The 25,962-nt window shown below is 47.3% G+C and overlaps 1 protein-coding gene across 4 annotated transcripts in view; it reads left to right on the forward strand.

Moving 5' to 3' along the window:
• Positions 1–1,378: 1,378 nt before the first annotated feature.
• Positions 1,379–25,962, forward strand: part of ADAMTS3 (ADAM metallopeptidase with thrombospondin type 1 motif 3) — a 133,509-nt gene continuing 108,925 nt past the window's right edge. The window contains exons 1-5 of one of the 4 annotated variants that reach the window (XM_075089955.1): positions 1,379–1,475; positions 2,771–3,021; positions 5,550–5,611; positions 9,471–9,498; positions 17,685–18,085. In XM_075089955.1, the coding sequence (XP_074946056.1) occupies positions 5,588–5,611; positions 9,471–9,498; positions 17,685–18,085 (453 nt within the window). In that variant the 5' untranslated portion in view covers positions 1,379–1,475; positions 2,771–3,021; positions 5,550–5,587. Of the gene's footprint in view, positions 1,476–2,770; positions 3,022–3,904; positions 4,178–5,549; positions 5,612–6,349; positions 6,484–8,209; positions 8,548–9,470; positions 9,499–17,684; positions 18,086–25,962 lie in introns of those variants that run through there. The other 3 variants (XM_075089957.1, XM_075089954.1, XM_075089953.1) reach the window with 3 other exon arrangements.

The following is a 25,962-nucleotide window of genomic DNA, read 5'->3' on the forward strand; positions in this document are numbered from 1 at the left end:
TTATTCCTTCTGGGGAATCCCAGATCAAATATATGTAGCAGATAAGCATAGTTTGCACTGACCTCTGTGAGATGGATGGCCCATCAGTCTGCAGCAACACGGCTCCCACATGTTGTGCGCAAGGAAGAAGTGGGTGGTTCTTTAATGGAGAGTAACCTAAAGCATTTAAAGCACCTGATGAGAAAGCTGGCCCTGCCCTAAGTATAGATTTACAGACTTTCCCGCTCGTCCAGGCGTCAGCTACGCAACACTGCCAGCACGCGGGGAGCGGACCGATGTCCGAGTTGCGTTAACGCTGAAAATGTGGTAGCCCTCCCAGAACTGCTCCCCATTCTGCTTTGGCTCTAGGTGAGTCATTTGCATGCTGAGTCTGCCTGGAGGTTAAAAGGGTGGGATGCATCCTTAAATTAGAGATGCCCATCCCAACTGTGGGGGGGTCTTAATAGAAGAGAGTTAAAATTGACTTGGTGCTTAAAATAATCTAGCTTTCTTTTCACTTAGGAGAGAACCACCACAAAGGTGGTGCGCAGGGATCGCAGTTAGTCTACATTCCTAATAAAAGCCCAGTTTTCTCTTGGCTGGTTTTACGTCTTTCAGCTTAAGAGCATAACAGAAACGAGGCTATGTGTGCTGGAGGTTGAGCATCCGCTTATTCTTTGCTAGGTTGCAGCTGTAATGCCAGATGCATTTAATGCAAAGATAGCGGCATAGACTGTTTGCCTCTTTTCTTTATTGCCACTGACGTCATGTAATGCAAAGCTGTGTGTAGGGGGTGGGAAGCAGCCTGCAGCTTCCCATGGGCCCGGTTAACATGCCCTTTGAGCCACTGGCCGCTTACAGGAACAGTGGTGTCTCTTGGGTTCCAACTGCGGTCGTTATTAAAATGCTTACAAAAGGGGCTACTGGCAACCGTCCTCAAGTTGCTGGTTTTACCCTTGTGACATGGAATGACCTTTTGTAATAGAATCAAGGAAATGGAAGTAACAAAAACTACTGACATGATTGACTTGAAGAATTTTGTGAGGTAATCAGGAAACATCATAACCCCTTTGGGGTAGGCAGATTCAAACTGGAGCGGAATCAGACATTCTCATTGGCTTGCTTAAGGAACAGTCTTCCAACAGGATAGTATTGATTTCTACATTTAATTTCTCATTTCTGTGGTGCAGTTTCAGTCTTTTCTCATTTTAGGGAGTCAGTCCAGGAGGGTTGATTTGCATCATGTTTGAGAGGTAAGGGAATACTTAAGTATGCAACCTCCCTCCCTCCTAATGGGAACATCATTTTTGGGTTTTTTATGTGCGAATCAATGGCGGAAAAGGAATCAGTGTGCTGAAAAAATATGGATTTTTTCTCTCTGCAGTCACCCCCCCCTCCCCAGAAGTTTCTGCAAGAAAGTGACTAAAATGAAAGCACTTGTTACAAAGCAGAAGTGTCCAGCTGGTGAAGCCGACGGGAGGTGTACACCTGATAGGGTAAGGTGCTGCTGCAGTTCGTACTCCATTCTGTCTGATCTTACAGCTTTATGGGATTACTCATGAGTCAAACTACTTCATGGAGGGCATTGCCTTTATGAGAAGGCTTTACAGTATCTTTGTTGTCAATCAACAGCTTGTCTAGGCGGCCACAGGTTAAATTTACGTAGCCTGTGCTTTGGAGTAGGTTGATTCAAGGCAGACGTTACACTGATGTGCACCAATGATAAATAAAAAGCTGCAGACAGCAAGAAGCTGCAGCCGGCAGCATGGGGTGTGAATAGCTGTCGTCCTCACTGGGAACAAGTCTTTTGTTGATTGGTGGTGGCTAGGGGAGGGTCAGCCACGCATTCAGCACGGTGGTTTCGGCCGACCACAAACTACTTCAAAAAAGGAGTTATTTGAAGGGTTTCTCTATAAACCTCCTGACTAGGAGGAGACTTGAAATTATGTGGTGTATCTCTGTTCTGTGACAGGCTGGCCGTTACACTAAAACCCCATCGTTTCCCAGTGTAATTTTCCTCTACAGTAAGCTGACATGGATGGCACTGCTTTCCACAGAAGAATTCCTAGAGGGGGCTTCAGACCTTCTGGTACCTTCCTCTTCTCTGTCCCTTCTGTCCTGCTTATGACAAGTTTAATTTTACGAGCTAATATGTGAATTCATTCCCTGTTCTTTCCAGTAACTGTTTTACGTGCTATTTTTGTAAAATGCAACTGATCACCTTTGCATAAGAATGCTAGTGTTCTAGCATATTCACGGCTGTCTGGTCGGGCAGTACTTGGCTACAGAAGGAATGAATGTTTGCACCCAAACGGTTATCTTAGGTCATGAGCAGCGCTGCAACATTTGTCACACTTCCATTACTTATGCCCTTCATTGGTTATGAAGTCCTGGGAATTAAATGTTAGTGCAATCCAGTTCCCTGGGCAGCTGCCCTAACAGAAAGGTGTACTTTGACAATTCCAGAAGTTCAAACATGCTGTCACGCTTTAGCTTACAATAAATGCTCCAGAAAGAACAGCCGCTCTGTGGTCATAATAGTTATAGCATCTCTCCCACTTTGCATAACTGGGAGGAGATTTCCATTTCAAAGAGAGTCCTGGGCAGCATTTTCTGCGTTACTTAAGTCCTCAGATTGAGTACTTCCTGGCGGAGGGTACTGTTCTGCCCAGACCGTGGAATATAAATGGGGAAATGGAAAGTAAAAAAAAATCCCTTGCAAACATAATCCCTGGTTAAGACCTCTGAGTGCAGATTCCCAGAAGCCAATAATTGCTCTTTCTTTTGTCAGCGGAAAAAATCATTGAAGAGTGTGAGAGCAGCCACTTCTGTGTATCCAGCAGGTGCTCAGCCTCACCAGTTACCTACAGGTGTCTGTCTTCTGTCTGTGAGTCCAAGGAGATTGCACAGCTCCCCGCTGTCCAGAAGGACGTACGTATAAAAGCGTAAATCCACAATGTTTACAACAGCAAAACGCTCGCAACAATGAGCGTGGATAGCGCACGACAGCGCCCATCCCTGCAGTGCACAGGTGTCATTCAAGTAAGTCTATCCCTCGCATAGAGGCAATTCTCTATTTCAGGACGGAGCATGTGCCCGCCACGTGCTGGCCGTGCAGGATGAGAAGGATGTTCTCCGTCTGTATTTTCTTGTGAGGGCTTAAGGCAACCACGGGCATTGAAACGGGCCTTCGGTGCTGTCACAGTCTGTGCAGCGCGTTGGGGTCGCTGCCTCGGCAGTTCCAGGAACCTCTTGCAACACACGAACCGCTGATTTCTGTATCAGTACCGCAGGCCTTTACGAGCTTGGTCTTACTGGATCTTATTTTTAGAATGATTTATGGGTATTTGTTTATTCATTTCTTTTGAGGATTCAGAGTGGTTTTAATTGCATTTTATTTGGCACACATTGTTTCAAAATTAACCACCTTAAAATAGCAACGATTTTATGGAATGTATCTAGTATACAGAAGCGCTGCCTCTTTCCATTACTTTTCATTTTTCATAACGTACTTTACAACTATAATTTTCATGTCTCGCATTTTTTTTCTCCCGTTTCCTATGTCCCGTGGTTAAATCCTGACCGTAAATCTTAATGCTGCTTTGTTAAAAATAATAGGTCTACTATGCTTCTTCATTTAACAATCTGCTAGATTAATGGTGTCTTTAAAACAATTAAATATGGTTGTGTGGTTTAATATTCCCAGTTTTAATGCACCGTGAAGGAGAAACTATAGCCGTTTTCATTTATAGAGTGCCTGCATTTCCCGTGCTGTCTGGCAGTTCTTGTCTGACACCTTGGTACTCAAATCCCTCTCTTGCACCGCTGTGGTAAACGCACAAGGAGGGTAATATCAAAGAAATCTTCTTGGGCAATTTTGGAAACGAAACGACAGATGTCATTGGATGGCAAGTAAGACTGAGATTTTAAAGGTGGCATCTCGGCAAGAAAGGCCTTTGCAGGTTCGGAATGCACGGCTCGCGTTGCCATATGTCGGAGCCAGAGAGGAGGCAGCCTTTCGGACTGTCAGGGCGCTATTAATACGCCTGCGTGACCACAGTGCCAAGGTCTGGAGCTGGTGGTGGCGCCTTCGTTACCTGTGATGCTGACAAAGTGCCCGGCGAGCAGGGGAGACGCTTCGGCTGCAGCTGAGACTCTGTGTGTGTGGACGGCTGTACAACGAGCAGTGCAGGAAGGGGTGGGTTTCCATTTAAGAACATAAAGTTTGGTTCTTGTACATCCAGGCTTTTTGGAGTTTGGGTGGTTTGGGTTTTCTTTCAGTAGTATGACTACAGCCCTTCAACTGAAAGGTCTTTGTGCGTGGCCTTTTTATTGTGTGCACTCACAATGCCCGCTACAATGGGGCTCCGGTCCGTGAATGGGACCTCAGGCATTACTGAAATGCAAATAGTAACGAATTTTAAAAATGAGGCGCAGGCGTTCTTTTCAGCTGTATCCTGTGATAAGAAACCAATTTATATTGCCTTAGGTTTAACGATCACGCTGTAGGCCTCCTGCATCTCTAATTACTTGGAAAAAAGATATTTCTACTTTTCATTAAGCCAACAGTTAGCAGGCTGGAAACCTGACCGGGTCGTGTACGCGTACTCTGGTTTCACCGGAACAAGAGCTGGGTCTCCAGTCTCCCTGCCTCACGGAGGATCCTGCCCTTCAGTTGTATTCAGATAAGGGCACGCTTCATTGAGAAGGAGAACCTGAGGCCCAGTGTATCAATCATTAAAGGAAGTTAGGCTTTGACACCAAAGCAGAGCTGGTATCTGGAAGTAAATAGCAAACTGTGGTTTTAATGGTAAAGATTAAAAGAGCAAAAAAAAGGGAGGGGGGGAGGTGGAAAGCCCAAGCATGGTGTAAGGGATGTGCTCTTCAGTTTGTGGAAGTGGCAAGGAAAGTAAATTAATCACGAACTAGCTTATCTGGGCTGTCCTGTACCGCTTTCTGAGCCAGCCTGGATGATCTTTTCTTAAAGATAGATGTCCTCCGGGGTCCACTGCTACAGCCGTTCCATGAAAACAGGCAACCATCTGCAGGATGCTTATAAAATATTTCTAGTTTTCTAAAACAGGCACTCAAAGTGGCTATCTCTGCCATCTTATATAGGCAGTGTGGTTTGCCCCGGCTAGTTTTCAGTGATATGTCTGTTTTGGAAAGGCAGAATTAATGCTTTCCAAACTGGTCGCTATTAAGAAAGGTCATCGAATGTGGACTGGCAAAGAATGGAGTGGATCAGAAACTCAGTAAATTCTAATGATATCTAAATATTGGGAAATGTCACTGAATATTAAAACTGAATATTGAACCATGTGTGTGCGTACATGATTGGTGAAGACTGCGATTTGTCTAGACTGTAGATATTATTCCTGTATGTTAAGTTTACAAGTGCTCTTGTCAAAAAAATGTGAATATTTGAAAGCTTGTATTAAATCGTACTGCAAAAACTCCTGTTCCGTTAATTTCTCTTGGTTCCGTAGAGGGAATATTCTTCTTTAAAGTTTCTCAGTTTGAATTCTTGTTCCAGTTAAAACTTGCTTTGATTTTTTTCTGTGTTGCAGGCACTTCTGCTGTGAGAGAACTTGAGGCTTCAGAGACCATGTTCCAGAGCCTTTCTCATCAGGTAATCGTACATTTTACTCACAGCATTGAGTGTTTAACTCCCCTAAGTAATTATTCTTGCCATGCAAATAGTGCGGCAGCTTCACAGCCCAGAAGCTGGCCCTATGCAGGAGTTTTAGAGCTCAGTGCCTCTTTGCGTCAGGGCTTAGCCTCAGGTTCGTAAAATAGTTGTAGCTGTCGGTCTAGTGCATCAACAGAAACTGCACAGATGCAGAAAGCCTATCGGATGCGGTGTTAGCAAGAGTCATTTTAGAATTGCAAATACTTAACAACTTTTTAATAGATACACATATATAGATATGTGTGCGTGCATATGTAAAAATTATATATATACATATGTATATACATCAGACTTGAAATACGTACAAGAAAATCTATGATTTCTTTGACAATAGTATGTCCCAGCTTGGCTGTTAGAGGTGAGAAACCTCTTCGAACTTTCAAATACTGTCTTGAGTTATGTTTGTTACAGGTATGGTACTCAGCCTTGTTTCTTACAGCTGAGGAGGCATCTAATTCTCACACTTGTTTTTGCTCCCTTTTGATATTCCCCTCAAAGCTGTGTTCAGCAGTGCTCCGTGCTGCGCCCGGATGACAGGGGGCCATCAGAATGGCTTTTTCCACAGAGTTCCTGTGAGGTGCCGAGTGAATCGCTTGAACCAGCTCCTCCCGTTGCGGGGAGCCTGACCCTGTACGTTTGCAAAATTCTGGAGTGGAATCAGAAAGAGCCTGGCTTGGAAATTTGCTAGGTAAAACGGAAGGAAATTAAATTCAAATAATGAATTGCACCTATAATTAGCCAGCATGAAGCACCAGAGATTGTGCTGGTCCATCATTCCACCACAGAAAATGGATGGTTGGCAAAGCACACAGGTATGTCCTATTACGGAAAAGCCCACAAGGAAATCGATGTTGTTGTTTTCAGGATTTGAATGATGTGCAATAAATAAGGTCTGAGGTCACCTAATGAACATCAGTGAGGGAAATAAAATGTGCAATAGCTGCATGTTGTGAATGGTACCGGGTTTGTGCTCTGGGTGAGGGAAGAGCCCTGTGGGAGAAGCGGCCTGCTGTCAATCAATACCGGTCGGCGTCTTCATTAACACACGGACGAAAGAAAGCTTAGGCTGGTATCCCAAGTTTGACAGTTCTGAATCGACAATTCTGACTCCGTGGCTTTGCAAACTTACTGTCCTCGACTTGCCTTGCGCTGTGTAATTATGTAGCTAACAATTTACAGAGCCTCAGCCATTCTGACTCCGGGCTTTCTAGAAAGTGGCTCTTGCGCAGCGGGCAAGTGCCCGCTGTTAGAGCCTGCTGAGTGCAACAGCCCGCTTGTGTATTTTACGTACAGAAGTGGTCTTACACTTGTAAAAACAGAGACCTGTCCAGGCATTCCCGCTTTCTCAGAAAAAAAATCCTTTTCACGTAGATACAGTGGCTTCTGGCAGGCAGTTCAACTTGAAAGATGATTATAGTTAGGCTTCCACACGTTTATTCTGAAATGTTGTGTAGCAATGATCTGCTTGTCTGTGCTAGCTGGAGGCCAACAGAAAGTTATTGACGTGGGTCATGACGTATCCCATGAGCGGCGATCCAAAAGGTAGGCCAGAATGGCATGATTTTAAACTGGGATCCAGGCGTTCCCATATTAACCATCTCTCGTAACACTAGATAATCCTCACCCTAACAAAAATCAGTTCTTGCCTGGAATACTGCTGAACTGTTCCGAGGATGGACTGTTTTATCTCTGGGTGCTAAAAGTGTTTGTGAATTGTTTTGTTTCCCCCTTGGGGATACCCCTGGAGGTATCTGTTACCAACTCGTCGTTGCGCACCCTCAACTTCGTAACATTTTCTAGGCAAATATAAGGGACCAAGAACATACAGAGCATGGTCTTCAAGATTTTTGTCTGTGGAAGGCCCTGTACGAGTGGATTTTGGTCCCTGTCCGGGCCAGGCAACATTGCCTGTTGCGCAGCGGGGATTTGGTTGCGGGCTGAGCCCCCAGCTGGGGGGAAGAGAAGCGGCATTGCGACCGGGCTGCAGTCCCGCTGGAGCCTCAGGGCCTCTGCAGCATCTGCTGCGCTGCCCTGGGTTGAGAGGCGATGCGGGAATCTGGGGCTCAGAGCTCTGGATCTCTTCCCGGAGCTGCCACCACGGTGCAGAGGCAGGAAGGGTGGGCAAGTTTTGTATTCGGAGGTAGCCTGTGGATTAAAGCAAATGCACGGTCGGGCAGGAGGGTGACGAGGTGGGGAGCCTCGAGGGGCAAGTTGGGGAGCACTGAGGGTGTAATAGGAAGGAGCTCCAAGCGGGGAGTTGGGGAGCACGGAGCATATAGTGGCGGGGAGTGGGGAGCCCTGAGCATGTAGCGGAGAGCACAGCGACGGGTCGGTCGGTGGACGAGAGCTTTTCTCAGCGTTGCGTGGGCGATGTTAGAAGTTTCCACGCCGACGCCCTCGCGGCCGGGCCGGACCGCCTGAGCCAAGCCCGGCCGGGCCGGGGGCGGCGGCGGCGGCCCCTGACGTCGGTGTGCCGGGCCCTGCCGAAGGCGGAGCCGCGCCCGGGGGCCGGTGCGGCTTTATTAGCGGCGCAGGTCGGGATGCGCGGCGCAGGCAGGGCGCAGGCAGCAGCAGGAGGCGGCGGCGCCGCGGTGACTCGCCGCCCCACCGCCGCCACCCGCACCCGGCCCGCCCGGCTGCCGCCGGCCCCGGGGCCCCGCCGCTAAGCCGGGGCGGGGGGGGCCGCCACCCGCGCTCCCCACGGACGGCCCCGGGGGCTGGGGCGGCGGCGGCGGGAAGGACCGCCGGCGGAGGGGACAGCAGGAGCGCGGCGGGGCGGCGGTCCGCGGGCGGGCGGCCGGCTCGGGATGGTGCTCCTGCCCCTCTGGGTAGCGGCAGCCGCGCTCCTGGGGCTCCGCGCCGCGGCCGGCCGGCAGGTGAGTGCGGGGGGCCGGGACCCCCGCCCCGCTCCCCTCCCTTGCCCTCCTCTCCCGGGGCGCGGGGCAAGCCTGGCCGGCCCGCGGGGACTCTCCGCCAGCGGCCCCGGGGAGCTGCGCCCCCTTCCCCGCTCCCCCCGGGGGCCGGTCCCAGCCAGGCGCCCCCGGCGGGACGAGCGGCCCCGCGCTGCGGATGGGCTTTTGACAGCTCGCAGGGGGCGGCTGCGGGGCGCTTCCCCCCGCCCGCTGCTGCTCCCCGGAGCCTTGCTTCCCTTCCTCCGCTCCACGCGCCTCCGCGTCCGGCTCTCCCCGCTCCGCCGGGGCCGCAGCAGCCTTCAGCCGGGCCCGCAGCATCCCGCAGGATGCCCGGGAGTTTCGCCTCCCCGTACCATCGCCCTGGCGAGACCTGGCGCCGGGCCGGGGCTGAGCTGGCGTTGGCGTGGGACTGCTGCCTCTGTGCCTGGGGACTCCGGTTGACTTTGCTGCTCCCTGGCACGGAGGCGAAGGGGAGCTGTCAGCGCTCCCCTTCCCCTCTCAATTTAAGGAGTGCCTCCGTACTGCCCTGCACCCGCATGCATCAGAACTCCTCGCCCTCATGGACCTTAAGGCCTTTTGTCAGCTGCCGAACTTAATTTTTGGCACGGCGTCACAATATGTAGAGTGGGTCATTCAGAATCAGGATTTCTTAGCAGCTCTATTTGTGTTAAGCTTACTCTGGACACCGGCAGTATATTGGTGGGTGGGAACTGCTGTTTATTCAGTTAAGGAAAAATGCCATCCCTGGAAACCAAAAGCAGAAATGTAAAAAATGGAGCAATACAGACCAAGTGATGTTTCAGCCTTTTAGAAGCGCTGGGCTGTCACGAGTTGCATAGTAATTAACACTCACAACTTTGTGCATGTGTTTCTTTTTTCTTCTGCAGGCTGGTAAAGAGCAACAGATCCAAATAGGTAAGTCTTTTTAACTACTATTGCTGCTGTCAAAGCTGAAACGAAAGATGCAATCTCAACAAACTAGTTTATTTGCTGGAAAAATGATCTGTATGCAGGCAAGCACTCCCTTGTGTACCCCCATGCTGCTACCACCCCGGAGCATGTGTCATTTCACGGTGCTGTGGCATGACCTGAATTTGCATGCCCTCGCATTATGTGTTTTTGCATCCTGATACATCTGTGCTTCCTTTCTTAAATGTAAACCACCAAAAGTTAAAATAGCAGTGCGCTTAAACTAGTCCTCTGAATATCACTGCAGATGAGCTCTGGGTCGGACTTCTGAATTGCGGAAATGTCTACTCCATTTGGCTAGGGCAAACCATGTCTTCGTGCCGTTCCTCTCCCGCGCCGGAAGTGTTCAACCTTTGCTTTTAGCTGGAAAAAATTTGTCTGACGCCGAGGCCTCTTGGCATTCCGTCGATGGCCCAGCGTGCTCGCCGCACGCCTAACGAGAGCTGCTGGCCATGGCCGTGTAGGCTGCCATGCTCACGTAAGAAAGGGCAGTGCAGGAAGGTTGCTGTCTGGGATGAACAAGGGCAACGAGGTGCAAGGGACTTGGTGGTGCCCACGGGGTACTTCACTTGGAAACTCAAGCCTCGCTGACTCTTTTCTGAAGACGGGAAGCTTTGTATAATTGAGAGCAAGCACACAGTTTAGTTTCAGAAGATCCGCGTTCATTGAAATTAATGGATAATTTAGTGCTCCGCAGGATGGAAGAGGCTGCAGAAAGGCGCGGAAGCTGACGGCCTCTCTCCCAGGGCGTCGGTGCGAGGGCCTGCTGTCTTACGCGCTCCTTAGCTTACCCCGGTGTGAAATGAGCCTTTTAACAGTTTGCTGTCGAGGGCGAGCGTCTGCGCGCTGGAGTGTGCTCGAGAGCTTTTCAGTGAGAGGGGCAGTACCGGTGGGGATGGACCCTGGGCAATTCCATTTCCAGTTGCCGTTAGACCTCCAGTTTTGAGGTTTTTGGTTCAGGTTTTGATCTGAGGTTTTGTTGAGAAAAGAATTTCAAGTATTTCTCTAAATTTTGGAGTTCTTGTCTCAGTTTCAGGTCTGGCACTGCATTCTGCTGGGCTTAGGTTGATTTCCACTGCGATCGGTGAATAACGGGAATTGAGGCAGTTGGGTACATTGAAACCTAGCTGGCAAACAGGCTTTTTTTTCCAGCAGTATGCTGATCAAGTGCTTTATTTCTAGTTGTTTCCATGAGAAATGGATTGTATCTGATTTTCAGAAACCATAAGCTATACAGGAATGCGTGTTTTAGATCATACAGTACGTGAGGCAAAACTCCTTACCCTGGAAAATAACTCTTTTCCTATAACTTTTTCCTTTCTTTCACGGTCCCAGCGTTGCTGTAGTCAGGACGGCCTGAGGCGCGCAGGAGCGAGATGATATCGCGTGGCAGAGCGTGAATCGGGCAGCCCAGGCAAAGCCCCCGGCGCCAGGTCTGCGTGCGCAGTGGGGGACAGGCTCTCTGCCTGCCTCTCCCGGCACCTTGGCAGCTCATCTCGCCCTCCCCTCCCTGGGAAGGCGAAGAGGATGCTGGCTGGTGGGCCTGCCCGCTCACGGCTCCGTGGTCCCCGATGTCCCGCTGTGCGGCTGGGCAGTGCAGGACCCCCGTGGGATGGGACTGGGTGTTGGCTGGTGCCCAGCGAGAGGGAGCTGCTGCCCCGTCCATGTCTCCTCGGCGCAACCACCACGGCATTGCGCAGGTTTTGGTTCAGGCTATCAGGGCTGAGGGTCTGATGGCTACCAAGACCAGGCCGTCTGTGAGTAGCTCTGGCTTTCAGGGACTGATGCTGTTTCATTGGGGGAAAATCTGTGTTATCAAAGCACGAATAGCTAGTTAACAGAGTCATCGGGATTTGCCCTACACTTTCTGTTTTTAAACTGTTAATATTTAAAATAATGTTTGATCCTGAACATTCTGATTCAAAAAGCATGACTTACTCAGCGTGGTGTTCTAATGACGACAGTAAAACCTGCATTAGGATTGCCTCCAAATGGGCTGTCCAACTTTTAAGTCTCTCTTAAGCGTCACTTTGCATTCGTGGTGTATATTTTGATTTGGTCCAGGGCTGGCTGCTGTCAGCAGCTAATCTTTTCTTGTCGCCTGCAAAGTCACTTAGGACAAATTAAAGCATATAGGATTTTATTTAAAAAAAAAAAATTATCAGTACAGAATGCGTTATAGAGATAGGGAGTTACCCAAGCTTAACTACTTGCATTAATGCATAACGTACTGCAAATGCCTGGAAACCGCCAGGCAGAAATCATACCGTTGTCACTTGTGACATAGGAAGGCTGAAGGTGCTGGCACTCGGGGCGCTGCTCCATCATCACTTCTCCTGCCTCAGCCTCCCACACAGCAGAGCTTCGGTGCTGCTCCGTGCTACTTCTGGAAGAGAACTGGGATGTCCAAGCTGCAGAACGGCAGTGCCGGGCTGCCCCACAGCCGGGGTAAGACGCGCTCACCTGCAGTTTGGCAGAGGCTGGGGAGGTACCGCAAAGAATTTCTGGAGCTGTCTGTATCCCTGGGTCAAGTTGACAGCGCAGTAAAGGAATGAGGACACCAGAGAGAGGCATAGCACGCGAGCCTCCCTTCTTGCCGTCCCTTATTTTATTCATCCAGCTTGCAGTTTCTCTCGCTGCATCCCTGTTCAGGTGCACAGCTGTGTGGGAATTGTCACCAAATCCATCCCCCTTCTGTCTTGTCTTTCTCTCTGGGCATTTCTGCCACCTAAAGGCAGCCCAGTACAGAGTGATGGTAGTTCTGAAGCCATCCAGTGTGTTGAAAGAGAGGGACCGAAACTTAACTTCCTTGTTCTGGAAGCCACCAGCAGAACGGTGAAGGCAGAAAGCAGTGACGACGAAACCCTGCTAGGGCTGTCTCTTTGTCGCTGCACCACCTTCTCGCGTTACTGAGCGGTGCTTTGCCAGGTGACTGGAGCAGCTCTGTGCCCAGCCCGTTGTGGTTGCCTGTGGGATGGAAGGGTAGTCTCTCAGAACACGGGACAGCCTTTTTATCGAAGTGCTGTCCTCCTAATTCCTGCAGCAGCAGGTAATGATTTGTTGCCCGGTACTTCACTGCAAAGCTGGGTGCCTGCCGTCCAGCAATCTGGCTGTACCTTAGCTCGTGCAGCCCGTCCTGAAGACAGAGGCACAGCCATGCTCTGGAGGCGCTGCATTAGATCCAGTCCTTCTGCCGAGGTAGCTGAGCTTCCTGACCCCACACGCCCCTCGCAGGTACCACCTCCAGGAGAGGTGAGGGAGCTCTGGGGGCTGACCACAGCTCACTGCTCATCCCACCGTGTGGTGTGGGGCAGCCTGGGACTCAGCGTGCAGCCCCACGTGGGGCGACTTGGTATCAGGAGTTCCCACCCAATAGTTTCTTCGCACATTACCAGCCAAAAGGGTTGTGCTTTTGCTATAATTTTGATAGGTTTCCACATCCCATCTTCCTAATTGAAATATTTGCTAGCAGTATAGAGAGACAGGCGTGGTTGCTGCACACAGTGATTAATCTGCAGCTCATTGCCATGGCTCAGAAGAGCGGCCGCTGCCGACGCTTTCACGCAGTGGACGTGATTTCACACATCACAGTGATTGTCAGAGGAACTCCTGTGATCAGAAAATGAATTTGTTCACAAAAGCTGGTCCTTCGGCTGCAACGCAGAAGCTTGGAAAAAAGAGAGTCCCGTTATCAAAATTTATTTCCGTGCAGTGTGAGCAAAAAAAAATAATCAGAATACTGAACGCTAAATGAGGTTCAAAATTTTTTTAAAAGAAGAAAAAGAAGGTAATGTCTTTGAACTTGGGTAGCTTGGATATAGCCGTAGCAATATTTTTATTTCTAATAAATATGTAAATATTTAAAAAGTTTCTAGAACTATGGAAATATTTTGTCTGAACTTTGAGAAATTTCTCCTTTTACACCGATTTCAATTTCAACTGTGCTTTTGGAATCTTCTTGCTTAAGTAGATGTTTGTGCATTTGAAGTTCTGCTGTGGACAACTACCTGAAGAATTTTTGACCCATGTATTTCAGACACTCTTATGCCTAAAAAAACCTAATGCTCTTCCAAATGCAGGTGATTAAAAAAAATTAGTTGTTGAGGATTTTTGAAGCGGCATTGTGCTGCACAGTTGTTGTACAGTGCAAAGACAACTGCTGTGAGCCAGTGGTGTTAATTCTTCAGTGTGTTTGAGGGGAAGAAAGTCCGGACAGCCCTCTTCAGAGGCATTCTCCAGCTAATTGTGTTTTGGCACACCATGAAAGAATGTGATGTTCTTTAAGTGCTTCCTTTCAACTTAAACATTGTGCAACTGGAGCAGCTGTTTAAAGCCAGATTAAAAAAAAAAATTAAGAAAATTAGAAGCTAAGTGCTTTTTCTATTGCTCTGTACTACTTTTCTGATCGTTACTGTAAGCTTTGAATTATCAGAACAGATCAACGCTGAAATTTTAGCAGCGGAAAGAGAACATCTACAGCTGGAATAGCATTTCCTAAGACCATACAGTCCATGGAAAAAGGGTAATATAAGTCAGTGGAGGAGTTTAGATGTCTTCAGTGTTCAGTCATGTCACATTTAATTTTAATTGCCTTTGAACAAAAGGCATTTCCTCTTCTAGCTCAGCATTTAGAGACTCTGGAAAAGGCTTTTGCTGACTCAAAAACTTGACAGTTCTTATTTTCCACCCTTTGTTCCTACCTTCTTGTGGCTAGCTGGCTGTTCTTGTTATTAGCAAAATAACCTTTTTTTTTTTTTTTCTCTTGCCCCCGCAAGCAGAAGTCTGGGAATGCTGCTGCAAGATGTGCAAAGCAGTTTCTCAGTTGTGCGGTGAACACAGAATTTGATCACCAGACTGTGGTCTCTGGCACTGAACGTCCCGCTTCAAAAAAAACCCCCAAAGCCTTGAAGAATCTCGGCGAGGTAAAAGGAGGGACCTCAGCCTGTGAATGAAATCTCATCGCTGACGCGCAGGGAGCGTGAGGATCTAGGTTTTCACTTTGACCCCGTTAGGATATACAACCCGGCAGCCCCGGCTCTTGTGCGTGGCCTGGTGTCTTATTAGTAAAAATGAGTTTAGAGTTTTAATTCGGTCCCTTCTCTGAGGAGAGGGATTAGCAATTCTCACTCAGAATTCCCACTGTTTTAGATGGGAGTTATCCTAAGGATAATGTCCTAATTAGGATACCAGTTTTAGAACCTGATCCTGTAGGTGTACAGCAAAATAGGTTGACTTGGCTGCTGCTGCAAAACTGGCTGTGACTGCTGGCTCTAGGGCGTGGGGTACGTTTTCTTAACAGTGAACTTGAAAATGATAAGGAACCTTTCACTCACCCAAATGCTATAGCCCAGGCATGATGTAAAGCTATTTATAGTGCAAGAATATAAATGTCCCTGTATGTCCTACCAGTACCATACGTTGTTTTTCTGTTAAATCCCTCAGTAACTGGCATAAAGGAAAACTGGAGGAAAAACAGTTGTATGAAGCCATTAGGAGCATTTTCCTCCTGAAGTTATTCGTTGAACGTGTGAGCCTCTTAAAATAAGCAGCCACTGCTACCAGGAGAGAGGAGCAAGCTACTGAGCTTTCTCTCTATTAATTCTCAGTTCAAGTGTGATTCACACTGGGAGTGAGTAAAATTTAGCTCATTTAACTCAGTATATTTATTTGAGGAATTCTCAGTGGTACTTAGTGGTAACATCTGAGCTATCCAGTCATGCAGTTTTTTAAATGAAAAGTATCAGTAATAATCACTCTAATAAGGCTTTGGCCAATTCTCTCGGGAAGAGAAAAGCTGAGGAATAATTATTTCTGTGCTAAGTGTCTTTTTAACTCTCGTGTAGTCTAACACACAGTCATTAAGATGTAGGCTTTGGTCCTGTTCTTAGCAGCAGTTTGGCCCACAGCTTGACCTGGCCCGGGCACATCTCGTCTCCTCCTTTCACAGGATGAAAATCAGACACCGAATGTCCTGATTACTTCCAGATTACAAAGGTCTCACAGAAGAGATAAACTCATTTGATGGACTGGCTTTACAGTGGTGTGAAATTACTTTAGGGCAACGGGAAACACATGTCTGTGTCCTGATGCGGGGCTGCAAATGTGATAAGTTATAACAGGAGAAGACCCTTCTCTGAGCAAAAGAGAAGATTCTCTTCCTTTTCTCACCAGTGCCGAAGGACAGCAGAGAGCGGAGGGGGATAAAAATGGTTTTCTTGGGCTGATAATGCTATTTTCAGTATACAGGCAAGGGACTACACAGAAAGAGGCTTTTTTGGGGGTAGCAAGGTGTTGTATTCACTCAGGTAAACTCAGAAGCCACTTGGAAGGTTTCCAGTCAGCTAACGTTGCTGCTCATTAGGCAGGAACCCTGAGCTGACCGGTGGGCACCACAAACAAAGTGACAGGCAGAAGGGGCTTTCGTTGCTGTTACCTGTTCCCTACCGTGGCTTGGCTTGCTTGGCCAGTGCCTCTGCTACAGCAGGTCACCCTCGGGGTAACTTCTGCTGGTAAGTGGCTGCCCGCAGCCTTGCCGGGCCGCGCGGTTCAGGGATGCGGGGTGCTGTGACACTCGGCAGAGGTGCTACAGCAGGGACTTCCCCTTGGAAGCACACCTCCTGCGTGGGGCGCATCGCCTTAGCCACGGGTCGCGCCGTTGAGCCTCTAGAGCGTTACCCAAGGGTTTCTGGAGCGCCGCTTGGCTGGTTTTGTAGCTGCTCTGTATTGTGTAAAGGTGCAGGATTGAGGTACACATTTGTGAAGTTCTGTGTTGGTTTTGTTTTGGTTTTTCTTTATTTTTCTTTTAATGATGGGCATCCTCGTTTTTGAACTCCGTTACTTAAGTTATACAAAGAGGAAGGGCAATAGCGAGTTGCTGGGTGAGGGGATTTGGATGAGGAGATCTGCAGAGGGAGAAATTACTGTTTATACCACTGCTGACATAGAGCAATTTATCAGCGGTGTGTGATATCCACTGGATTCTTTGCCCTGTTTCAGTTTTGTAAGACTGCAGAAATATCTACGCACATTGCAGTGATAAACAAGCATGGCACTTCATTTTCAAAATCTTAATGGGGGTCTTGATGCAGGAGCAAGCCGTTCTGTTTAAGGTGTATGAAGGGGTTGCATGGCATTTCTTACAGGAGAATTCAAAAGGGTCGCTGCCTCTTCTGTGCCTATTAAGTAAACCTAAACCCGAGGAAACTCCCCAGATAAATGTAAATGAATATTTGAGGGTTTCCTCTGTAACTTTTAGGAGTATACAGTCATGAAAGACCTGCTTCTTGAAAATTTTGGCACGTGGAGGGTATTTTGCATGCGCTTAACCTGTATCCCAGCATCTGTGGTGTGCGCTTACTTGAGGTGCATAGCTGGGTGCAGCTTCTTGTGTTCGTCCATATGCTTTCCCTGAAGTTGAAATGGCCTTTATCCCTGGTTTGTCGTACCCTGCTTAACGTGGCATGTCAAGCACTTTTCTTTTTCTTTCTTACGTGTCCTGTCCTTGTCTGTGTAAAAGCAGTACAAAGCATTTTTATAATAACAGCTGATAGCGTTACGAGTATTAAAGGCCTTGCCGTAGGGAACCTAAGCGAAGATTTATAAGCCGGAGTGTTCCAGCTAAAGGGGCTAGTGAGGCTTAACTTACGTTTGCCTACGTTAGGTTGATGTGCTCATATCAAGACTAGCCATCTGGTAGGGCATTTAATGCCCACTGGTGTGGTAAGTGGTGTTGTCCCCTGTCCTTTTAAAAACTACACTGGTTTTCATCGTTCTCCAGCTGAAATTGTCGGTGGAGTGATTTAGAGCAGCTCTAACAGGAATCATAAACTGGGAATTTTGGAAGGGGACATGTGAGGCAGAGGGGTCCCTGTTCCCCCCCACCAAGGCGCTTGACGTTCAGGCCCGAGCATGCCGTGGTTGTGGTGTGTTGTACAGTAAATGAGCTGCAGCTGGAGCGCTCCCTGAGTGAGGGTAGCCCCTAACAGTCAAGGCGACGGCCTGTTGCGTCCTCGGATTTACCGTTTGCTCTGGTGACGTGCGCTTCTGTAGCTGCGCAGCTGGTCTTCAGCCTTCAGGCTCCTTCCATGCTCTTGTTCTAATTTTAGTTTGGTTTTGGGTATTTCTCTTGGCAGAATTACGAAAAAGCAGACCGAGACCGTATGGGTTAGTGATTCCAATTAGTACCAATGCAGATGGAAGCTACATCTCCAATATCCTCTCTGCGAGTCACCAAAGAAGATCAACACGGGAGGTATCCCAAAGCCCCAAACAGCTGTATTTTAATGTCACTGCGTTTGGAAGGGAATTCCATCTCCGGCTGAAACCCAACAGTCGTTTAGTGGCTCCTGAGGCCGTAGTGGAGTGGTACGAAGACTCTGTGGAAACGGGAAACGATGCTGGTAACGCGAGTCAGACTAGAACTGCTACAGAGAGACTATGGAAGAGAGAGCCCCTGTGGACCAACTGCGCCTATGTGGGAGACATAACTGACATCCCTGGAGCTTCTGTTGCTATTAGCAATTGTGATGGTCTGGTAAGGCTAATTTAATGGCATTAACGTCTGGTATTTTAGCACTTTGTACACAGCTTTCATTGCTTTTAACTACACGTTGCTAATGACATCATTTAAAGAACTTAATTCCTTAAATCCCTTATAAATCCCTTAGAGTGCGTATCGATGTATGCAGTCCTACTGCTTTATTCTGGGATAATTTCTCTGAGTTTGACGAGCAAAGTCTTTAATCTCACTGGTGTGAGAGAGAAATCAGGTCTGTGTCTTGTTGGGTTTCCTTTTTACTTTCACGAGGTGCTACAAATGGGAAAATTAATAATGAAGTCATTTTAAGACTTAAAAGACGACGTTTTGGTGAGTGAATGTAGAATTTGGCATCTGGGGAGAAAAATCGAGGGCTGCCCTCTAGTCCAAGAATAGCAACAGATTCAAGTGTTAAAGGGTTTATTTATTTACGAAATAAGCGTGCTTTTTCTTTTCCTACATGAAGTTTTGTTTTGCTTCATCAGAAGGTACCGTGAGGGAATTGAGTGGTTCACATCTATGAAGGGTTCGTTCTCAGAACTGCGCTGGCCTGGTTGCGGTGTTAGTTGAAAACGAGAGGTATTTCGTTGTGGCTGCAGCAGATGCAACGACTGCCTTGGTACACAAATCCCATATTGAAAGGCTGGGCATATATTGAGCACACATACCATTCATTAATTCAATCATGCGGTAAAGAAAGCTAACAATACGTACCTTGTACTCTTTAAGTAGCAGGAGCAGTGGTGGAGCACGACTGCAACATCCAGGAAGATTAATGTAGTGGTTACTCCGCAGCTATTCAGGAGAGGAATCATATGAACAAGGCTGCAACAAGTATCCCTTCTTGGAAATAGGTTTCCCTTTTCCCGTCACATGCTGCGTGTTAATGATTTTATTCCATTCTGCGATAAGTACGGGCTAGCAAACCTCCCCACCTCTGCAGTGTGCCTCAGTCACCGTGTGAGTAGTTGCGTAAATGTCTCAAACTCCCGATTCAGAGCTTAGGGCTATGCATAGCCAAAGCTCCTTCAAGGAAATACTGGTGGTGCTTACATCTGAGGTGACCAACTGATGTCAGTCTGGTGCATTTTGTTTGGGGTTTTTTTGGTTTTTAGAAGAATCTGTTGGCAGCGTGCTGTCTTTACAAAGGCCGTGCAGGCATCTGCCTGGATCAGTATAGCTTCAGATGTAGTTCTTCCAATGAATGAGACCCTTGGGCTGACAGCTGTATTCAAGCAGTAATCCTGAATGAAGTTCTTGTGTTAAGTGAGACAGCACTTGAAGACAATAAATTGGATTAAATGGATTTAGATTAAGGAGTAGAGCAGCTTCGGCAGAGATGGCCATGTGGCTGACAAGCTGCTCGTGGTGTTTTCAGTTTACTGAAATGAAGTAGTTGCTGTCTTCACAAACCTCCGCATGCATATAAGGTGGTGGATACCAAAGGGGTCCTAAGTAAAGAACAGGAGATTTCTCCGCTCTTAAAGCTTATTGCCATGCTTTTCCCATAGCACCCCGGAGAAGACCTTTGTGTGCTTTCTGTAGTTTTAGGGACTGGACTAGGAGAACATGTGCTTTCTGGTTTGAGGAGAGCGGGTAAATGCTCCTGAGTCGCTCTTGTCTTTGGTCTCAACCCAAACTGTCTCGTGCAGTCTTTGAGGGACTTCTTCAAGCTCCTGAACCACCCACCGTGTGGCAGGGCTGGAAACCAAGGCTGGAGCACAGATGTGGTATGAAGCTGTCGTGACTCTGTTCCCTGCCCATGCTGCTTTCGCACCCGTGTTGCCAGGAGCCAACCTTAGCTGCCGCTCTAGCTGCTGCGCTGCATTTTACCTTGCTGCCGGGGGACGCCCTGGCTGGTAGAGCGCTGCCGCAGTGGCTTTACTGCTCCCTGTTTCGGGCAATGAATGTGAGAACAGCTCTTGTGCTGAAAACCATCTTTTTGAGGACTTTTCCTTGCTTACTTCACCTAGCTGTCGTCAGTGTCTTTCAGAGCTCTAAGCAAGGGAGTGTGAAATAAATAAAGAATCCTGAAGATTGATGGGATTTTAGGTTGTTTGTTTTTGTTTTTTTTTTTTTCCTTCCCGCCAGCTCCAAAGTTAGCAGAAGTAACTTGACGTTCGCATTTCTGGCTTCTCTGTTGCGGTACTACGCGTCTCTCAGCCGAGCTAGAATATTTGATCCTCAGTGAATCCTAAAGATGTAAAGAGTGAGATAACATGGCTTAACAGAAACTGGAACAAGAGTGAGAAATTCTAGGGCCGTGTGTCTATTGAAAGATTTATTTTCAACTTCAGAGGAATTTAGACTCTCTCCAGTGTAGCAAGCTAGGTTCTTATCTCTGGGGAGAAAGTAAAGGGAATCACTCTGGTAGCAATTCACTCAACGTGTAGCTTATGAAAGAAGTTTGGTATCGTAAGTAACAGAAAAAGAACATTTGGCTTGCCACAGGGTAATGAAGGACCTCACAAATTTTATTTTGTGCGTAAGGATATTTTTAATCATGACTCGTAAGACACCTGCTGATCGTGGGGCAAAGCTGTGTTGTGCTCGCAGGTACTTCGTAGGCATTACTGAAATTCATATCGTTTAGGGTTTGCTCTCAGCACTAGACGTGTGGTTATTAGGAACATAAGGGGGCTAAATGTTGATTACTTGATTGTAAATATGTGGAATAACTGGCATTTGCGCTAGTAAAGCAAGATTTTGCCCGTGGTCCCTGCCTGAATCTAAACTCAGATTTAAAAACCAAAATATTTGAACACTTTTGTTTTGAAATAGTTTACATATCTCTTTTTGCAGTAAGTCATCTGCATGCCATCAGTTTTGCAAATTCCTATCTTCACATCTGCTTAGTATCCATTGAAAATAACCCTGTTTATTTTAAAAAATTGCATGCATGTGCATGCACTTGTCATTGCAAAAGAACACTTAATTAGTCTTGTAGAAGCTGCCTGTAGTTTTTATTACTGTGTTTCAAAAAGCTGGCGCTTCTGCAGGTTTCTGTTGTATATTTCTGCTGTTGTTGTGGTCAAAAGAGCAACATTTACTGTCACAATATTTATAGAGTTTATCAAATACTTGCTGGAGTTGCAGCAGAACTTGTAACTGAGTTAAGAGTCCTCAAGCAGGATCATCCTTCCGGAGATCAGCCAGCCCGCGGAGAGGTCCCACCTTGTCTCGCTTCAGGAGGATCGAGTTGTTTGTAGTGCCTCATGGAATTTAGCCTTCTGGTAACGGTTGCTGGTACCTGCTCTAGTTACTGCTGCTTTTAGCTACTCCGTGTGTTCATGTCACTAAAGCTTGCCCGGCAGCGGCAGTCTTCTGCGGTTCGGGTGGTGCTGGCGTAATGCAGAAATGTTGATCCAGCATCGGGAAGGGAAGAGCACTGGTGAAAAACCTGATGTTTTTTCCAGAGGTTTATCCTAGTGTCATGCTGAGACGCATGAGCTGAAAGGATCAGCATCCTTGGGCTCTCTGGGCTTGAGGAACTGGAGCTTTTATGATGTCTTAGCAGAGAAAGGAGAGAAGCTTCTAATAACTGGTCTGCCAAGGGTAGAATTGCCTAGATTTAAGTCTGTGGATTGATCCCTTGCCTGTTTTTATTTGGCTTTGGTCTGTTAAGTGTTCGGAGGCAGTATATGTTGTAGCAATGGAGGGACGTACAATTGTGCGGGCACGACGAGGCCAGGCAGAAGGCTCTGCTCACCCACTCGTTGTCCTTAAAAACTTGTGTTCCTGTGTCTCATTCTGCCTCCTTCCTGCTTTTCCTTCCTTTCAGTGCCTGTACAGTGACATCTCGCCTCCGTATTCTTCTGCTGTCCATCTCGTTAGGCTCAGACTTACTAGTGGGAGTGTGTTATTAAAGGGTACGGCAAGCCTTCCCACGTGAGTTCCCAGCCCCTTCCCGATTTACTTCTGAGTCGCGTCCTCCCTTTTGTTCTCCAGGTAAAGGTCAGATCGTTCGAACAGTCATAAAGAACTTCATTTAATAAATCTGATTTAACATGTCAGATTGTGTTAATGGTGCCTTCTCTTCTGGATAACTGTGGGAATGTTTTGTGTGTCTCTGCACTAAATGAGATGTTTCGTCTAAGGTGTTACAGGAGGTTTAGTGGCTTAGCTAATCAAAAGTTCCTAAAGTTTATCTGACCTTGGAGTTTGCTGCTGAGAAAGTGTTGGTATGCATCTAGAGAAGCATATGGTTTAGAAGAGTAGGGAAGTTAACCACAAGATGTTCAAAGAGGTGGAACTAAGTTCAAAGCAGGCTTGGCAGGTGGCAGCTGCGCAGGTTCCCTGTGCCTGGTGCAATGCGGTATCTACTGTGGAAGATGCAGAAAATGACCAGCCTCAGAAACCCAGTACAGAAGTTTCCGACTGTAAATAAACAGAGCATGGCAAACTTAGCGTTTAGAAATAACCAAGTAAAAGTTCCAAAGTAAAAGTTCCAAAAGCTCTCTACCTTTTGTTGCAGAGAAAGAGGCTTCAGTTTCTCAACTGGCTTTCTTCCTTTTGCAACAAAACCCAAACTGTTGTTGGTACGCAGTGCCTTCAAACTGTACGTATGCTTTGAACTATGGTTTTGTAGACGTGTGCTGCCTTGTTTGATCTGGTTTATGTTCACATACATGCAGCGTCGAGTGTGAATGTTGTCTTCTGTTTCTTGTAGAGCATTAACCTTACTTGTTTTAAACTAAAGGGTCAGATCCGGTATGATGAATCGTTAACCTTTGACTTCAGATACAGAGTTAAATGTGACCTGTATTGTTTACTGGAAACCCCTGGCATTCAAGTCCAGGGCTGCATACCCTCATTTGAAAGTACAACTGTGCGCAAATGAAAGACGGTCCATAGTCTACCTGCCTTTTTGTGTTCAGCTGCCAGCCAGGGAAATCCTTGAAGACAGGCCAACAGTCAAGAATAAAAAACCCCAAACCTGCTCAGATCTATCATTTATGAGGGATTGTTCCTCACTTGCTTATTGTCATCCCTTTTTCCTAAGGATATCGAGACACGAAGAAACTTGTGTGTGTCTTTACGATCAGTACTTTCACACAAGTTAATGTGCAGCTGTCAGTATTTTGGGAGTTTTAGCGTATCCTCAGAGTTTGGTTTTGATTATCTGACATGAGAATCCCCTAGCACAGACCTCTTGAAAGCAGGGACTTCTTAAATATCAGCCTTTAACTATGTCTTAATTTCACCCTTTGGGAAAGGAAGCTGATGAAAGTTTCCTACCCTCGGTGGTTTTGGCGTTCTTCTCATTAATGATGATAGAGTTATCTGAAGCGTCTGAACGGAAGGAAGTACAGAGATGCGCACAGTTGATTTCCTTTGGCAAATATGTTTGAAATACAGGCTGGAGTATCTCAGACTAGAGATACTTGCACAAAGACTTAAGCCTTCATTCAGAAAAAGCTTTAAAAATATGCCTAAGTTCAGGCACATGATTAAGTGCATACCGGGATCTAAGCAGTTTCAGGGTGTTTTGATTTGCTTCAAATGCTTTTTTTTATTACTGCTGTTCCATCAAGACCGAAGTATTAAGGCTTATTTTTTGTTTCTGTGTTGGTACTGAAGTATTGCTTCAACATTATTTCCCCCAAGCTGGCAAGACAATGTTACTAAATGGAGAAACAGCTTTCTAGGAGCTGGTGGTATTATATCTCAGTGTATTCAAATAGCGTTTTGGAGACAAACACTTGAACTGCTGCTGAGCATCTGGCTATAGCACATGGGAAACTCTCAATGGGGTTAATTCCAGCGTCCTAAAGAAGACATTATTAGGGTCCACTGTCGAGCAGGGCTGCTGTGGGAAGGCAATCAGAGCATCTCGACTTCTGGGTGCGAAGGCAGCGTGTAGTGCGGCGCAGCCACTGTGGGCGTAGCTGCAGGCACTCTTAGGAGCGCTGGGATATGCATCGGGGATCAAAATGGGACCGTCCCCTCGGCCCTGGGCATCTGGTAATTGGGTACCTTCTGGGAGCGCAAAGCACAGGGAAACAGAACAAACAGCTAGGGAGCTAGAACCGCGTCCCAGCCGCGCGCTGCTCCGTGCAGATGGCAGCAGTGTCTTAGACTGATGTAACGTTCTCGTGTTTGTGCTACCCTGCCCTGTTGTGCACTTCCCACAGTAATTACATCCTTGCAGTGAACTCCCTTAACCTGCCATGCCTGTTCTTGCCACTTGTGTTTTGCTGTACTTGGCAGCCCTGCAGACTTATTAACTGGGCTTGATACATTGCAGCTGCCTCTTTGGATAGACAGACCCCATCTGGTAACCCCGGCCCGTCCTCCCCGTTTGACTGAGCAGCCTTTGGTCACTGTCAGGCTGGGCTTGGACTTCATCCCTGTCACCTCTCCAGTACGCAGCACTTCCTAAAGGCTAATACAGACTTTTCAGACGTAGTAATCCACACTAAAGAGGATTTCTCAAAGTCCAGAAGCTCGAGAAAACTCGGAAAAATGCCGTGCCATCGTGTCGCTTAATCAGGACTTCAGGCTCCTTGCATAAATCACGGAAGGAAGGACTATTGAGAAGGGAGGTGATGGTGATTGAAGGAAAATGTCAATGTAGTGTAAAAGAATATAACACAGAAAACCTTTTACATGTCTTGTTTGCTGCTTCTTGAGGTTGTCACTCAAAGCAAGCGGGTGCTTCATCCTTACTTCATGTAGTGTAGCCAAGGTTTATGCAGACGGTTGCTCAAGCTCCACTTATTTCTTGTTTGTTTTTAGAAGTTCTTCTAATGGGGCCACATTTGGGCTAACGATAGATTTGCCTCGCTTCTTAGCCCTTGCATCTCCTCTCTCCTCCTGCCTTGCATTTCTCCCATTCTTGCTTAGAACAAACTGTCCTTTCCCACGGAAACCCCCCGTTTTCTTTGAAAGCTCTCATAGAAACTCATTTTTGTGAAGCTTTCTCTGTCACAGAATGTCAAAGCATTTGCACCCGCAAGCCAGGTACTGTAGGTAGATGGCATGGATCACTTGGAAAGAGTTTGCAAAAGATGATGTGAGCAGGGAGAAGATCTGGGGCCTTCCGTGTCCCAGCACAGCTCTTGCCCCTCTCTGCCTCCTGCCCTGTTCCTCTGGGAATATCGGCCCATGACCAAAGTAAGGTTAAACCCAATTAAAGAAAAAGCTCTTTTTTAGAGGTGCAGAGAGAATCTCTTTGCTTCAGGAGATCATTTTAGAAACTATCTGGCAAGTGGGGGAAACCTCCGTGCTTTGTACTCAGTCTACAAAGTAGGAAGTAGTAAAAAGGGTTATGCTCTGAGTTTCCACTTGGTTGCATGCTTTACGTTTTCGAGGCTGATTGAACTGCTAAGTCCTCCTCTGAAACGATTTTCCTGTGGGCTGCAGCTCGGTCTCCCTTCGTTCCAAGGATTGCGTGGTCATAGGAAAAACTGAATAGATATACAGTAGTACTGCTGTGGGCTTAATGTAGATCAAATCGGGCCAAAATATAAGGAGCCACGCAAATATCTTTCATAGCACGGAAATATGCGATCAGTTTGGGTAATAGGTTTTCCAAATGGAAAAAGATGTCATGTATTTTTAAAATGGAGCACAAAAGCAAGAGGCCTGATGGTCTCACTGACCTGAAGAAATCCCTCCTGCCAGAGCTGTTCTCCTCCTGCATGGAGAGGGATGGAAGCAGCCCTGTCCGCTGCTGCTTCCCTCTGCAAAAAGTGCTGAGAAGAATCCCAGGTAAGGAAAAACTGGTTAACTGAATGAAATAGATGAAGTACATGGTGCACCCCTGCACCACGATCCCTGTCTGTCCAACCGACGATACAGCAAAGAGACCAGCCCCTGCCATACAGAGAGCGAGGGGACTGCAGAGAGATTACAGATCCCTTGGGGCTGGG

The sequence above is a fragment of the Phalacrocorax aristotelis genome, chromosome 4, assembly GCF_949628215.1.
Source record: "Phalacrocorax aristotelis chromosome 4, bGulAri2.1, whole genome shotgun sequence".
Classification (NCBI taxonomy): domain Eukaryota; kingdom Metazoa; phylum Chordata; class Aves; order Suliformes; family Phalacrocoracidae; genus Phalacrocorax; species Phalacrocorax aristotelis.